The sequence below is a fragment of the Acartia tonsa genome, chromosome 5, assembly GCF_053477335.1.
Source record: "Acartia tonsa isolate MP-2025a chromosome 5, ASM5347733v1, whole genome shotgun sequence".
Lineage (NCBI taxonomy): Eukaryota > Metazoa > Arthropoda > Copepoda > Calanoida > Acartiidae > Acartia > Acartia tonsa.
The window spans coordinates 19,282,084-19,299,564 of NC_137264.1; the positions used below are offsets into that span (position 1 = coordinate 19,282,084).

The following is a 17,481-nucleotide window of genomic DNA, read 5'->3' on the forward strand; positions in this document are numbered from 1 at the left end:
TAGCTAGATATTTTTTGTATGAAAAGATTACTAAAAGTTTCTATCCTGTAACAGATTATGAAAGTATCTTTATCCTGTTACATGGTTTATTCAGTCATACATGGATATGTAAATAGGTCAAAAGAACTACCGTTAAGGTCTATGTATTGCTCGGATGAAAGATCTAGTAGCTTGAAGGATATTCTTACACACCGGCTTATCTGTAAAAAATTCTGGTAATCTGCTTTGGCTAATTTTTTTCTGGCAAAAAGGATAGTATTAAACACATTCGGATACAATTTCCCATCTTATATTTTTTGCAAACTCAGCTGCAAATTTTCTAAACTAAGCCTAGATCGATTAGGACTCTCTTTTCTGTGACGTTCTCGTTGTTTTATTAGACCAAAACAGAGATAAGTTAATCTAAATATATCGTAAACCGATATATAAAAACATTTCTGGGCTTATCACATTATTACTTTAACATCCGTAAACTAAGGAAAAGTTTTTGATAGATGGAAATATAACTTCAACAGGGTATTGGGTGTGCCATTAATTCTGCACATGCACCACATCAAAACATCAGAACTGTTATGGGGGTAAAATGTAGCCTAATACCATTAAAAGACTTAAATCTAAAAATAAAATGCCTAACACTACCCCAGGACCTATGCGAAGCTTACCCAAAATGAAGAACACAATAGGTTCAGTGGTTAACAAAATCTTAAGGTATAGACAAAATAACACTAAGCTATATATATTTTTTTTTTTACAAATTATTAAACCCAAATAAACAGAGACAAAAGTAAGGAAAACTAAGCTTCTAAGAAGAAGATATTAGAAGAAATTATAAACAAATAATAACCACTTTCTGTTTTACTACAAGCTCAATAGCATTTACTTAGTTTTATGTATAATTATATTTAAGTCTGTAATTATGTGTCTTTCTGTCTATGTAAATTTAGCTTCTCACAGGTCCAGGGAAGGTTTATAACTATTTTGGAGGAGTCTTCCACCACCCTCCCAACCAAGCAATTTACTAAAATTCATAAAGTAAATAATGTAGTTTTTAGATAATGGTTATATTTCATGTCGAGAGGCTCCATTGGAGGCTGCTATGACTACAAAAAATGGTACATAGGTTAATAGACAAGTTGTTGTAATGGTCATGTACTTAGATAACATTTTGCTCACCATCACCACCAGTAAAAGCATCTTAAAGGCCATCATTCTCAAAATCAAGGTTTTAAAATGGATTTTTTTAACATATCAAAAACATTTTTGTATACTTTTCAGGGTAATTTTTATATTTAACATGTATTTAAGTTCATCTACAAGACTGGGGGTCAGCAGCTGTCCTCTAAAGTGATAGGGATAGAATTTATTTTTTTTTCTCAATTATTTCTTATTTAGAAAAATCATTAAAATCTACCTTAAACTGTTTATCATTATAATTAATGCATAAATCCCTTTAAAAATTGTTATTTTATCAGGATCAATTTTTAAAAGTGGAGAAAAGTGCAAAACAAATGTTTTCCCATTGATTTTCTTTAGATTTGCATAATAAAGTGGATGAGTAAAAAATCAAAAAATATAGATTTTGATTGATATATAAGCATTTTTCTTTAAAAAGAATCTTTTTCTTTTATCATACGTGTTGCTTTAACAAATAGAAACAATATATTGTAAAGTTGTACACTTATGGACTACCATAGACAAAATATCCAGAAAAATGTAGATTACATAATGAAGTGGTTCAGGGTTTATATTCTCAAAACAAGATCAATTATAATTATGTAGGTTAGCTATATCCCTATGCAAAAGTAACATGATATTTACCAAAAAATCTCGCTATCCGCTGAACCGATATGGTTCTCTCATAGGACTAGGGAAGGCTTAGATCTATTTTGGTGTGGGTACCACCAGCATACCAGGGAAATCACCCTTATAAATTACCCTTCATAATTTAAAAAAAAATTTCTTCTCAAAACTAAATTCTGCATTTGGAATTTTAAACTTATTGTGGGAATTTTCTTTTATTAGACTTTACGATTTGTAATAGAATGTTAGAGTATCATTGCCAGATATTTAAGTCAAAATTATCACCAATATAAAATGCATAAATAGGGCCTTATCTGATAGAGATAAAATAGGTTAACAACTAAAAGATGTATTCGACAAAAAGACATGCAGATTATCAGGCATCAAACTGCTTTATTAACAAGATATTTTTTCCTGTGAAGAGGGAAAGTAAAGTTCTAAAATTAAGGTCAAGATAATTTTCCAACAAACAATATTTACTCTGGCCATAATGTCAATGCCGCAGCTACTACTCTTTTAATTGTAACTAATTGTCTGTTTAAGTAATTTCTATCATACTTCAGATTTTTTAGTAGCGAAGCTACTCTATAATTAGCTTTGTATCTCCGTCAGTCCGTAACGTGATTTTCTCGGCTCCTGAAATTTTTAGTGAAGATTCCTATGACATATGCCCATCTAATCTATACATTGTTTTGTCCATCTGTCTGTTATTTGGGATGCTAGATCGATTCCTAGATTTTCAAGTTTTCGTGTTTTTTTCAATTCATATTCAAGATAAAAAGCTGAAACTTCCAGAAATAAATTTATTTTACATTCTACATATTTTCAAAATTTTTATTAAGATTTGTGTATTAATTGGGGTGCTAAATCGATTCCTATTTTTTTAGTTTTTCGTGATTTTCTTCATTCCTATTCAGGATTGACAGCTGTAATTATCAAGGATTGAATATTCGTATATTTTACATATTTTTATTAGGTTTCATTAAGATTTCTATATTAATTAGGTTGCTAGATCGATTCCTAGATTTTTAAGTTTTTCAGGATTGACAGCTGAAATTATCAGGGATTGAATATACGTATATTCTACATATTTCCATTAGGTTTCATTAAGATTTCTATATTAATTGCAGTGCTAGATCGATTCCTAGATTTTTAAGTTTTTGTGATTTTAAGGTTGCGTGATTTTAAAGGCGTGATTTCCCTATTTGTCAAGTTTAATGATTTTTGTATGACACTGCTCTTTAGTATTTTTTTCCCGTTATTCATTCATAATTTTTGAGATTCGCTACTTATGGATGTTGTCATCCTTGTTATTTTGATCATTCTTAATATCTCAATGGGCATATTATAAAGCTTGAAAATAATTAAACCTTTAGGTGTTAGTCATTAAGGTTAGTCATTTATAGACATATTAGGGTAGATCCCCGCAAGAGTAGCAGCCATACTCCCCCCCCCCCCACCCATAAAAATAAGGGGTAAGAGAGAAGGAGGGTTGTTAAGTGAACAAATCAGGGGAAATCCCCAAATATACTTTTATTAAGCGAAATAAAAAGGATAAAAATGTAGAGACAGTTGATGTGCATAAAATATAACTACATACTTAATACCTAAAAAAATTATACAATCCAAAAAATTGAAAATCAGTTTTAAAAAGAAAGAAATATAGAGACAGGAAGAATTAAATTACAACACCACCAACTCAACATCACAGTTTCTTTTAGTCTACAATTCAAAACATCTAACCTTTAAAAAGCTAAAATAGCAATAAATGGTCGATCTGATAGCAAATGCATATATAATATACATAACATATACTACATATATAATCTGCTTTGCTGGATATTATTGACGATATTACACATTAGAAGGCCTATAAAGTATGACGTTGATGAACACTAAGGATTTTTGTTTACGAGTTAATGGGAATCCACTTTTTTGTTGCGACACCTATCTCATTCCTAAAACTTCAACTTTAATTTTGTCAAGAAATACAAATGCTAAATATATTTATATCACAAACAAGGTTTCTATGCGCAGGCTGTAACTTGTGTAACAGGTAGTTTTCAATCAGCAGCCCACCTATTTATAGTCCTCTTAAAATAAATGATAAAATTATAATTCTTTTTTAATTAAAACTTTCATCGGGGATTTGTGATTTTGTTTTGAAAATTTTTCTAAGTCATTTATCTTAGGATCGGTTTAACCTAACTTTTTACCAGAAATTTTTTTTTCTAAAGAAGCGGAGAACTGAATCGGTATAAATAGTTATCGAGATCGTTTGTGACAAATAAGAGAGATTCTGTAAGAGTAAGACATAAATCAAAACTATGTTTTGCGCGTAGCTTGATAAGCTTGCCCTATCAATAATGTAAAATAGTTTATTTTTGACAAACAAAAATTCAAATGAGACATAGATCAAAATATTTGGTATTAACCTATTCTTTTATTCTTCTGTGCAACCTACATTATGTTAAATAAATGTTATTACGCCTCAAAGGAATTGAGTTCAGACAATAAGAAAAAAAAGTTTCTAATTTATTTAGTGCACAACCATCCAGGAATAACAAGGATATCTCATAAAAAGTTTTTTTTTGTCGTTTTATGCTCTATAATGTTAAGGAAGTCATAAAAAGGTTTTAAACACTAACAAACTGTCGTTTTATGTTACTGTTAAAGAAGTCACACAGCGTTACAATTTACTTTTAATAAAATTAAAAGATGGGGCATTATCAATGTCACTTTTTTACGGTGCCTCTTGATATAAAATGGATTAAAGGCATAAAAAGCATCAAAATAGCCCTTCAGTGATGTATTCTATGATTGAACAACTTTTATCCTAAGGACCTAAACCTTTCACTAAGTCCAATCACTAGCTAAAGGGTGTTTAAAAAAAAACCAATCGCTCACAATTTGAACCATTATAAGTACTTCAAATCTTGGAGATAGACCCCATAACGTTTAAAGTTTTTGATGGGGCATGTAAAAACCTTTCTTTAGACACCTTAAACAGGATTCTACCTCAATCCTAGCCGATTTGGGATAAAAAAGGCAGACCCAGCCAACATTGAGGCATGACGGCTCTGTTTAAATCTAGTTCTTGATGTTTGTCAGGTCTTTCTTTTTGATGCCAAATTGGCTAGGATTATGTTAGAAACCTTGTTAAGGTGTCTAGAGAAACGTCTTTACATGCCCCATCAAAAACTCCAAACATTATGGGGTCTATCTACAAGATTTCAAGTACTTAAGACGGTTTGTTCTTTTTTTAAAGAGACAAATTTGTCTTAATTTTATTATAAAATATGCACTTTCGGCGTAGGGCAAATTTCTCTGTAAGGGCTAGGTTTCGAGCTCTAGTGCTCTGGAAGGGTGAGTAGATTTTAAATTCAATATTGTTTTATTATTGTCATTGCTTGGGCATGAATTGTACTATTTTTTATTAGTTTTGGACTAAAACTGTAAGGTTTATATTGAAAAAAGTGAAGCGATTGGTTTTTATTTAAACACCCTTTACATATATTGAATAATAAATAACCCAACATAACCTTTTCTGACCTTTCTGACTCCTATACTTTAAAATAATGCGATCCCGTAGGGGTGAAATCAACGAACATGACATTAAACCCAAAAATTTGAAAATATTTACAAAAAAAATGTTTTTTTTCTAGATTTAAAAGTTCTTATATTTCTGTAGAAAAATTGAACAACAAAAAAAGAAAAAGATTGCATTTTTATAAGAAGAAATTTTAAATTATAAAATCACATTGAAAAAAGTTAGATAGATTCAATGATAATTTTGTGAAACTAATGCTTTTTAGTTATTCTTGATTTTGTTAAAAATATAAGTAAGCAATTCAAATTAAACCTGAATTGCATGAAGTTTTACTATATAACTTTTATAACTAGCGGAAAACCACTAGAGGCCTACCTCACCTCCATTTTAAGTTTTTGTTTTAAAGTAGTGGCACTTTGTCTTAAAAGGTTGGTGGTTACTTTCCCCAAAATAGTTATAAACCTTCCCGGGACCTATGAGAAGATGCATTGTAAAAAAGAACAATATTGGTTTAGCGGTTAGCGAGATCCTTCAGTGCACACAGACAGGCAGACATACATGCTGAAACTTTTATATTTATAAGGATAATTACTTAGAATGTCTTAATCTAGTGTATATAAAATTTCATGTCTAAAGCTATTAAAAACTTTTTGTCCTAACTATTTTGTCGTGTTAGTCTTTAGTGTGTTCAGTATAAATATACTTATATAATAAATGAATATTTATTGTAACAAAAAAAAGTTGATAACAAAAAAAATTTAAGCATCAAATATTATAGTGCAATGACAAACATTAAAAAAATTGCAATTAAATTATTCTCAAATCGAATATAATTATTTTTGTTGATCTAGGCTAACTCAATATTGATGTACTAGCGGCATCGCCCCTAGCCTCTAGGGGCTTTGCCCCAAGAGATGGTAAAAAAAGTGTAAGGTGAAATTTGTAAAAAAAATTATTTCACAAAGGAAATCTTCTACAAAGGACCAAGGATATTTCTTACAAAAAAAAATAGCTTAAAACCACCACAGGACCAATAGGTATATACCCTGAAGAGTAGAATCCAATCGGTTCAGTGGTTACCGAGATCTTAAGGGACAGACAGACGGACAGACAAACGGACAGACGGACAGACATCAAGCTACTTTGTATTATAGATATTCAGTCAGGACATCGAATTTACCTTAAATATTATACAAAAAAGATGGAGGAATCCTTTGGTATGTAAATCATTCTGGTACCCAAAGTTTATGAGCATATTCTATCATTAGTTAGCTTAAAACTTTGGGTATTTTTGTTAAAGCTAAGCTGTCACATGCTACCATATTCATTTACCTATCCCTATCTCCTAATTAATGTGAATAAATAACTTTGTTTGTGAAGGCTAAAAATAGAAACTTATGAAAATTAACAAACTTTGAAATTATGCTTAGAATACTAAATCACTAAGAGGCATTCTATTTGAAAGCCAAGATGAATAAGTTCTGACTCGCTTTGTCTGTCCGTCTTATAGTTATTAACTATGGTGGTTGGTTAAATAGGAAGCTCTTGACCATTGCAATGGTAGGCCGGCCAGTATGACGTAATTTTTCATAGGCCCTAAAAAAATACTTTTTCATGAAAGCTTCGTTAAATTGATTTACTCGGCTAATATTTAAGAAAGACTACTGTTTCTTTTGTGAAGATTTCTTTGTCAAATAATATTATTTCTATAACTCTCTGAAAAAAAACCTTTTATGTCATGCTCTTGAATTTTGAATGTTTTTTCATAGACTAAGCGATTAAAAAAACTACTATAACGTTTAAAAATTATGATATACATATGTTACCCGGGCTAAATAATCTACCTGCCAATTAATCCTTAGTTTTCTATGCTTTTGTGTTTAAACTACTCCAGACAAAGAGGTGAAGAGGTAGACAGGGTGGGTCAATATAAGATCAAACAGTTTTAACACCTAGTTTACCAATAAACAGGATTATGTATTTATTTTAAACATGCTAGTTTGTGAAATAAAGATTAGCTTTCCTTTTCCTTGGTATTTGAAATCTTTCATTTTATATTAGGAAATTTACAGAATTTCTCAATTGAACTGTATTATATTTTACTATTTTACATTTTACTTTACCAGTATATCATTACTTTAAACAATCCTTAGTTTTATACTGTTTTGTACGCTTAATTTTTTGAACCAATTATCAATATTGTAGTACTATTGAAAAAATAAGAACACTTGTTTAGTTTTGCAGGCAGTAATTGAAAATAAACTTTGGTTTAGACTGTCTACTTGTAAAGATATCATTATATCGTCTTATTTATTGACTAGCGGCTGCTCTCCTAGTATTTAGGATGCTCTGTTTTCAAAGGGGTAGACAGAGGACAGAAAAATAGCTTAAAACCATCCAAAGGATTAAATATAAAACAAAAATAGCATAAAACCGTCCCGTACCCTATTTGAAGCTTACCTATAAAGGAGAACTCAATCAGTTTAGTAGTTTTTGAAATCTTAAGCTACAGACAAAAAAACTTACTACTTTAGGGTGCCCCAGAAAGAAAATTACATCAAATTTTTTTTGGAGGAACCTATTGCATGCTTGAGAAAAGGCATAGTTTTGTTATTTCATAACTGAGCAATTTAATTACACAATTTATCTCTAGAACAGCCTTTATATCTTTCTATCAATTAAACACCTTACCTCTGCTTTAAATGTATGTCCGAGTTTGTCAACCTATAAATAATAAAATTATTAAAATTATTTATAGTATGGCTTCGTAACCGATTCATGTCCGTTGGATAAGAACGGTTCTCATCTATACCGAAATTTATGTATAACAACGTAATACAGACAATTTTTCACGAACATTTAAATAAAAATCACAAAATAATACCAGTTTCTTTAGCCCGAGCTTTCGGACCCGTGAGGGTAACAAAATTAATTTTAATCCTATAATTATCATTTTAGTTTCCGCGGAAATCTGTTTATAATTCGATGCGATAAATAACTATTATATTTGTGTTTGTTTGACTTGAGTAAAACATTTGACGATTTGCATTAGATACAAATGCAGGGGAACAGGTAATGAGCAATATAAGTTATTCTTTCTCCAATCTTTAGTGCACGTATTTCTGCATTTGTTAGCTTTAAACTTTTAAGGAAAGTGCGGTTTGTGTATGTATTAACACTTTTTAACATGTATCCTATTATGTAAAGTAGTCAGGTATTCTGTATGTAGCTTAAAAATTCAATAATTATTAAACCGATTGAGTTCTCCAGTTTATGGTAGCTTCACATTGGTATCGGAATGGTTTTAAGCTGTTTTTTAGACTTGGCATGGTTTTACGCTATTTTCATGACGTTTCCTACCCCTAGATGCTAGTGACGCAGTTGCCAGATTTAGATGATTTTAAGCAAGAATATTTTTAATCCATTTAAATATCATGTCACCTTACAAAAAATAAAACGGATGTTTGTTCGTTTGTTAGAGTGTCCAGTAATACCTCGGAAACATCTACCTTTGTTTTTATGAAAACATCTCCGTGTGACTTCCTCTTCTTCTTCCCCTGGCTCTCAACATTTTTCTCCCGTTTTTTGGCGCCAAATCGTCGGACACACCACCAACAACACGTTACAAACACAAAGCCAGCGACTACTGCAATAAAATAAAATCCTTATAAAAGTAACAGGATGTATGTCTGTATCTTATCACGTCGGTCTGTCTGTCCCTAGGAATCTCGATAACGACTGAATTGACTCTTTTTACAAAGTAGCTTCTTAAAACACCTATTAAGAATATATCTATTTTTGGGGAGGGATCCATGAACCACGCCCCCCCCCCCTCCCAAATGAGACCGCCCCTAGGAAGAATGGGCTTAGCCGCTAGTTCTATTATATTAGGTAGTAAGGTTTTTTTGCCTTTGAGATCTGGTTGATCACTGAGTTCTTCATATTAGAGAAGCTTCTTCATCTACTTTTAAAATTAGATCTCAGAATGGTTTTAAGCTATCTTAATAAATTCCCTCCCCAAGTGCTATGGTAGCGAAGTAATATATAGGAAAATATAGCTTAATGCCGCTGGTAAGCTCTGTCTATAACCAATACCGTGATATAAGTTTCATGCATAATATTTACCATGAAACATTGAATTATTACATCTCAGATAGAAAGGGAAGAGTAAATAACAATATAAAGAAAAATATCAGTAAGTTTTTTGGTCTAAGGCTTAAGATTTCAATAACTACTGAACCGATTGAGTTACCCATTGCAGGAAAGGTTCCGGGAAGGTTTTAGGCTATATCTTTAGTAGAGATTTAGCACTATACAACACAGCTATTAAAGACAGGCCACAATTTGATTGCAAAACTTTTGTCTGGGAGTGCATGACAATTAGTTGCATTTTTTACCCCAAGGCTTTCCCCATTCTCTTACTATTAACTTCATACATTTTTAAAAGTCTTTAGTGTGATAAGTTGGGGGTTTGAAATCAAACCATAACTACACAATGTGTCTAACAAATAGGTTACGTTTTATGAACATTTAAACGTTTTCTTTATTCTTGCATAAAAGTATCAATGTTTTGGAATAATGCTAGTTATTATAAACTATTAACACTAAAAGTAAAACAAAGGGGAAATTTGTTCAGGAATATAAACTTTTTATATTATTGTATGGCCTCATGACTCAATTTTTAAGGGGTTTAATTCTACAATAGGCTTTGTCCCTAAAATAAAAAAAAAAAAATTAAAGCACCTTAAGAAAAAAATTCCCATAAAATCCACTGACATATAAAATAATTAGATCAAGAGGTAAGAAGAGCTTAAAAAATAATACTTACAAAATAATTTGATTGTTATCAATAATTTGACACAAAAAAACCTTATTTATTCAGCACCTTTCTAGTATATTGTATCATTCTAGTATATAAATAAAGTAAAAACAAAATAGCGTTGTTTTTCTTTACTTTTACATATTTTAGGGAAAATATTATGATTGTTTTTGATTAATGATTGCAATAGAAAAGAACAAAAATTTGCATCGAAATTTGTAAAATTTATTTATACTATCATATAATATTTTATACATGGATTTGGGGTTATAACAGTTAGATTGCAAAATTATATATCTATCTAACTACGAACACTCGAAAAACTACTATTCTGTTATATAGCCAGCTACTGTTCACATACTAGCTATTAGAGAGAAAATTACTATCTTTTATTGGGTAATGCATGGGATCTACCTTACTAATATATGGGTAGCTAATATCTATCTACATTATTAAGCCTTATTTTGATGTATATCCGGATCAAATCTTGATAGTAAAGTGAATGATGCCGCGGTCAACCGTCCTACAGCCAACCATTTGATTTTCACGACTTTTGTATGAAAGTCATGTTTGTACATTGTAAGAAGTTGCGTCTTTGTAAGGCCAGGCATTCTCCACACTATACCTATCAATGACGTCATGCCACTGACATAACAGCAGTGGGAACTATCTTGGATATCTTTAATTTCGACGAGGTGCCTTGATTTTCTAACCTATACTATATTCCCAACATCAAGCGGATGCACTCGTGCTATGCCACAGTCGCGGGCATAGACGTCCAAGGGGGGGGGGGGTAATGGGGTGATTACCCCCCCCCCCCCCCAAATAAAAAAGCTTCCCTCTATGACATAAAGATTACCCCCCCCCCCCCCCCAAATGAAAAAGCTTGGACGCCCCTGGTCGCGGGTGATCTTTATCAGATACATGGCAGCTATCTATCTATTAACTATCTAAATATGAAATATATGTATACCTGTTGATAGAATAATTACATAGGGTTCTACCTTCGGCTCTCCACGGTTGCTCACTGAAATAAACAAACAATAAATTAATTCACATTTTGAGTAGTACCCCTCTTACAATATAATTCATAAAAACTTTTTGGGGGACGAATGGTAAAAAGGGTTAACAGTGATTTTCTTCAGGGAGGCGGGGGGGGGGGGCATTGGGCAATATATTACACTAGTCCCAAAAGTTTTAAAATAATGTTTCTTATGCCTAACAATTTTGGACATTTCTATTGAATTTTGATTGGTTAGTTTATTAAGTTGAGTGTCTAAACGTTTCAACCACCAATTGTAATCTACAAAAGTGGTAAATTTGTGTATCAACATTGGGGATGAACATTAATTTATCGGCTATTGTCTTATACCTCTATATCCCTGAATTTTATTAGTTTTTTGTTTGACTTATTCTATTCTACTAAATGTTTGATAAAATCTGCTAAAACACAGTTTTTATTCGTGTTTAATCCCTGTGGTTGCCTTCATCTGTAGGCTCTCCTAAACTTTACTTTAAACCTAACCTACATTAAACATTTATTTCCCGCAATTTTTGTTAAGCTCATTTTTTTGTTATAATATTTACCTTTATAAAAATTTGCATAACTTTACCCTATCAATCAATCGACAAGGAATGACTTTGATGTCTAAAGTGAAATTAGAAAAGTCTGCTGTTTACCTTATGTTTTTTTTTACAGGAATATGGGATAAGTTAACAGAGAAAAATGGCTCTCCCAAAGGTAAAGAGAAATCCCCCAGGGAGTAATGGAGGGGACAATGGGCAATTAATTCAATTTAAGAGGGTTCGCTGAGAAGCAATGAAAACCAGATTTATCAAGAAAATTTTACCAAAATTGTAAAGGGATCATGGTAACCTAATTTAGAACAAAATTAGTTCTAAGAAAAAAATCATTTACTTGAAAATTAAATTATCAACACATCACAATGTAGTAAACATTCTGTAATTAATCACTAGAAAAATCTTGTTTAGAACTACCTCAACCCTTCTGATATATTTATAACTGACCCCTAAATTCAAGCGGTTCTTAGATTATTTAATACATAAATATCACAGTAGAGTTTCTATACATGAAAAGACATTTTCTTGGGAAAAAATATTTGTTCAAACCAGCGATAAATAACAAACTTTTCTGTCTGCATATTCAAAACTAGCTCAGCTAGTTAGCGGGGCATTGATGCGCAAGTCCCCAAAATCCGTAAGAATCTGCTGTATTCGTGCACATTCCCTTTAAGCCAGTCCCCAAAGTCTGAGACTCCTTAAAAATTGAATATTTGATCCATTGTCCCTTCCCTTACTCCCTGGAAATCCCCCCTATATAGAATCAACCCTAAAGCTATTTTTCTATTTGGTATTGAATTTGGGTTTACCAAAAAATGGGATGGAGGATTTTAGAGGTGTTTTTCGTGTCCCACCTCCCAAGAAAACAGCTTAAATCCACCAAAGGACCAGTGGGTATATTATCTGAAGAGTAGAGCCTAATCGGTTCAACGGTTATCTGGATCTTAAGCTTTAGACGGACGGACAGATTTCGTTTCACTTTGTCCTATAGATAGGCCCGGAGAAGACAAATAAAATGTGTGCTGCAAAAAAATTATAGAGTATTCTTTTATTTGTTTTGTCGCTAGCAGCTTTCAGAAATATTCGATTCTATTTTTACGGTGAATTGTAACACATCTAATAATTACGTTATAAAGGATTTGACTTACTCATACCAGAAAAGAACCCCAACTCTGTAAACAATACAAAGGATCCAAAATATCTAACCAGTCCTTTTTTGTTGTTTTGACATTCTTTGACAATCAACAAACTTAAATTTATAAATTGTAGGGTAACTTTTCTCCTATGTCATACATAACTTACTTTCTTTTTTATTCTATCTCCTCATATCATTCAGACTCTTTTGGGAGACACCCGTCATCAACCATTTTTTGTTCTGAAATAAATAAAATATAAAAACATACCTTTTAAAGAAGAAGCTCTTGAATAATTAGGTTTTAATGCAATGCGACTATTTATAGCTGACTCATTTTGCATACGATATGAAAAAACATCATCTTTTCTGCCAAAAACTGTGCACAATTTCAATTAATGACATGTCTGGAATGTATCTCCACTCTTCTCCTATTGGCTGATTGAGAGAGTATGTCTCTTGATTATCTCTATTACTAAAACAAATAGGTTTCATTTGCAATAATTCCCCAAAATTTCATGTTAACATCCAATTTTTATGAATTCAATTTGTAATTTCATTTAGTTTATATAAATAGCAGAGACGGTTAAGCAGTTGAATCATTTAATCATTGTGTCTACTATTTGTTGCAATGATGATTTGCAGCACTAAAAAACGCAAATATAAGACCCCTTATTTTAATAACTGAATGTATATTCCTATTTTTTTACAAGTAGGATTTACATTCAAATTAAAAATGGAGTCAGATACATGATTTAAGTTTGATATAGAACAACCGTTTTCAAAAGAGAATTTAGAATCATGTTTCAAAAAACTAAGCCTTAGTATTTCTATTGTTATGCGTTTATGTGTTGGTTTCAATACCTTATAATATTGTAATTTGTTTACCGAAAAAAAACAAGAAGTTAAAATTCCCTCAAAATATCTGTTCACGATCTTGTTTACATTAATTAGACCCCAACTAACCAACACTTAGAGCATCTTTACTTCTTTTTTACAACATATAATAAAATATGTCTGTGTGTACACGCCAAAATTAAGTGGATTTTTGCATGAAATGTTAACTTGAGTTTTGCATTAGTTTAATGTAAGAAATTAAGGATTGATAAATACAATATTTTAGCTATTTAGCAAGAGCAAGTGTCATGTCCATGACATTTTAGATCCATCAGGATAACAAATAGCAGCTGTATTTTGTCTTGTCCAGACAATCTACATATTAGATAAGGCCTTCTGATAATCCATCTTATGCCTGTCCTAAAAGTGCATTGGACAATAACATGCCTGTCTGGTGCCAAGGCATTCTCCACCTCTGGCTATAATTTAGATACAATCGTTGGTACTCTGTTATTTCACCCTGGTTAGTCCAGACTTAAACCTGACATCTACTTTTATTTGAGTAATGTATTTAAAATTATGCAAATGTTTGATAAGCATGAACAATCTTTAAAAAGTCGAAACAGCCAGTCATAAATGGTTAGATATTTATTTATTACTAGTAGATTAGCCTATCTTTAAACTAAAATTTCAGCTGTTATATCAAACTCTACAGAACCATATTAATTAGTTAAAATACAAAAATCGCGTAGATAAAGATTTAAGACATAATTTAAAAATGTAAACATAAAATATTTTCAAAATTTTTAAGCGTATAATATTTTAGTTTTACAAAATTGTTTAAAAGGTTTTGATGCACCAATTAGAGAGACTTCATTGACTTACATTATGCAAGTGTAGCTTCTCTACATGTTCTACTTGGTTGGTAGTCCTCCAGTCCTTGGTTAGAAATACACATATCTTCCTTTATCTAAAGCAGTAGGGTTTTTCGTCTGAAGCTTAAGATCTCAATTAGCTATTTTTCTAGTGCCTTTGAAAAAAGAGCCTCTAGATGCTGGGAGCTTAGCCGCTTATTTAGTATTAAGTAAAGATATCCCAATGTACTTAGAGACAAAAACAACAATAGAAAGTAGGCAAAAATGAAGAGGATCTATTTTTTTTCTTCTCCTTTATACTTGAATACGCTTTTCTCCATGACTTATAAATAATCCTTGTTTCTTGGTAAATCTGCGGTAAAAGTATTTCTTTGAAAAACAAGTCGTATGATGGATAGAGACAAGAACACAGACTGAAAAAAAACTAGGACGTTGCAGATTATTGAATCAAATAATGTTTTTTTTTATAAAATATTATTAAATTAAAAATAAATTAAATCAGAAGCTTTGAACAGTTTTAAAATCCGTGGCCGAGTCGCCTTTTTAATCCCTATGAAATTTTACAGATTTTGTTATCTATAAAATTGTTTACCATTCTTAGCTCCTAAGTTGTACATCCGTTGGAAACTTTTTAGTTTCCGTGAAAATTACTAATTTACAAATAAACTAAAAAATATATTTGCGATATTTTTTTAATGTTTATATATAATACAACAAAGTAGCTTATGTCTGTCCGTCCGTCTGAAGCTTAAGATCTCGGTAACCACTGAACCGATCGGATTCTACTCTTCAGGGTATATACATATTGGTCCTGTAGTGGTTTTAAGCTATTTTCTTGGGGGGTGGGACACCCCCAACCTCCCCAAAAATGAAAATTTCCCCCTAATTTTTTTTCTTTTTTTTTTGATGATGTATAATTATAATATGATGAAGATGAGGATCCTAAATTTTTTTTTTTTATCATGCATATGATGAAGATGAAGATCCACCACATGTACTACATTTTTTTTAATTACCTCTGGGGGCATAGCCCCTAGAGGCTAGGGGCGAAGCCGCTAGTCTATAATACAAAGTAGAACGATGTCTGTTCGTCCGTCCGTCCGTCTGTCCCTTAAGATCTCGGTAACCACTGACTCGATTGGATTCTACTCTTCAGGGTATATACCTATTGGTCCTGTGGTGGTTTTAAGCTATTTTTTTGGGGGGTGGGACACCCCCAACCCCCCCAAAAACCAAAAATTCTCCCCCATTTAAAAAAAAAATTTTTAGGAGATATCCTTGGTCCTTTTTTTTGAGGGGGGGGGAGGAGATATCCTTGTAGAAGAATTCCTTTCTGGAAGATTTCCTTTGTAGAAGATTTCCTTGGTCCTTCTTATTTTTTTTGTTTTTTTTACGAATTTCACCTTACACTTTTTTATCATCTCTTTGGGCAAAGCCCCTAGAGTCTAGGGGCGAAGCCGCTAGTTTTATATATAGTCCGATATATAAATTCACCAATTACCTTGACGAACCCTAAATAATAATCCTTTAAAGGATATGAAAGCTATTATCTAGTATATATTATTGTTTTTTCTTAAGTTTTTAGGAGGGTAATTGGTTAATTAACCTTTTGATGGCATGCCCTTTGTTGCATTTCCCCCATCTCTTATCTTTATTGCTGCACTTCAGATATAGCTGGGTTTAACATCGTTTGTTGTGTTGTGACGTGGATTTACCCTTCTCATTCCCAATAACACTTTCTGCTATAGCCTCAAGGTTTCATGTAAGGTTCAGCTGCATTTAGATGAGTACCTCACAGGAATAACACTGCAAGGGACTGGTTTGATCCAAAGATGAAAAATGAAGGTAAAACTAGTTTTCTTAAGAAGAGTCTACTTCTTAGCAAAGATTTTTAAATTCCAACTTTTTCCGTTCCAAGAACTGGAAAGGAAAATATTTTCATAAAAACACATTTAAGAATTTTTCTTTTAGTACTTTTTTTTGCATTTAATACAATTTTTGTATATCCTCCAAAGGTTATGGAAATTGTATTATTTTTCACTTAGTGAAAAAGTATCTGATACTTCTTAGTTATTTATTGAAATATATTTCTGTAAACATAGTACCCTCTTCAGTCTAAATGACATAATTCATATTAATTTAATTTACATATTAAAAGATAAGTGAAAATAAATGAATTTGTAAAACTATAAAGGCAGAAAAGGAAAACAATATAATATGATCAACCTTGCAGTTTAGCTGGATGTTAATTTTCAAAATTTCAACTAATGGGATTTTTTTAGCAAGAGACAATAATCATCGGGGGGGGGGGGGTCTTATTTTAGTAAATGTTTTTTTCGGTTTCTGAAAAACTGACTTAAAAATCCCAGATTGTTTAAACATGGACTCTGTTATTCATATTTCACATTTTTTTTCTCTGTTCTGTTTATAAATTAATAGTTGATGCATATTCAGAATTTGTATTTTTATATAATTTTCAAATTTTATAAGTTCAAACAAATTAAAGTAAATACAAAATTATATTAAAAAGAAAAAATGTACATAAAATTCATGTTTTTTTTATAGTTAAAAATGATATATCCAAAAATAAAAACAAAGAAACAATATTTTAAAACACGTTTTTCTGTCTGTCAATTTATAACTTTTCCGTATTCATTCGAATCCGGTGGATAGGAACCGGTTCTCATCCATACGAAAAAACTATGTCTAGCATCGTATTATAACCAGTTTTCTACGAATATAGAAATGTACAATCACAAGATTAAAACTAGTTTTTTTAGCCGGTACCTTCGCCGCTTCGGCACCACGGGGCTAAAAAAACTAGTTTTAATCTTATAATTGTCAGGGAGTAAGGGAGGGAACAATGGATCGAATATTCAATTTTTAG

At 31.5% G+C, this 17,481-nt stretch overlaps 1 protein-coding gene across 1 annotated transcript in view; it reads right to left on the reverse strand.

Annotated features, from left to right (window-relative positions):
* The window catches only part of LOC145318949 (synaptotagmin-1-like), a 59,433-nt gene extending 46,306 nt beyond the window's left edge, over positions 1–13,127 (reverse strand). The window contains exons 1-4 of the mRNA XM_080160713.1: positions 13,053–13,127; positions 11,143–11,196; positions 8,860–8,996; positions 8,042–8,074 (exon numbers count right to left, since the gene is read on the reverse strand). Of these exons, the coding sequence (XP_080016839.1) occupies positions 8,042–8,074; positions 8,860–8,996; positions 11,143–11,196; position 13,053 (225 nt within the window). The 5' untranslated portion in view covers positions 13,054–13,127. The remainder of the gene's footprint in view (positions 1–8,041; positions 8,075–8,859; positions 8,997–11,142; positions 11,197–13,052) is intronic.
* Positions 13,128–17,481: the final 4,354 nt, after the last annotated feature.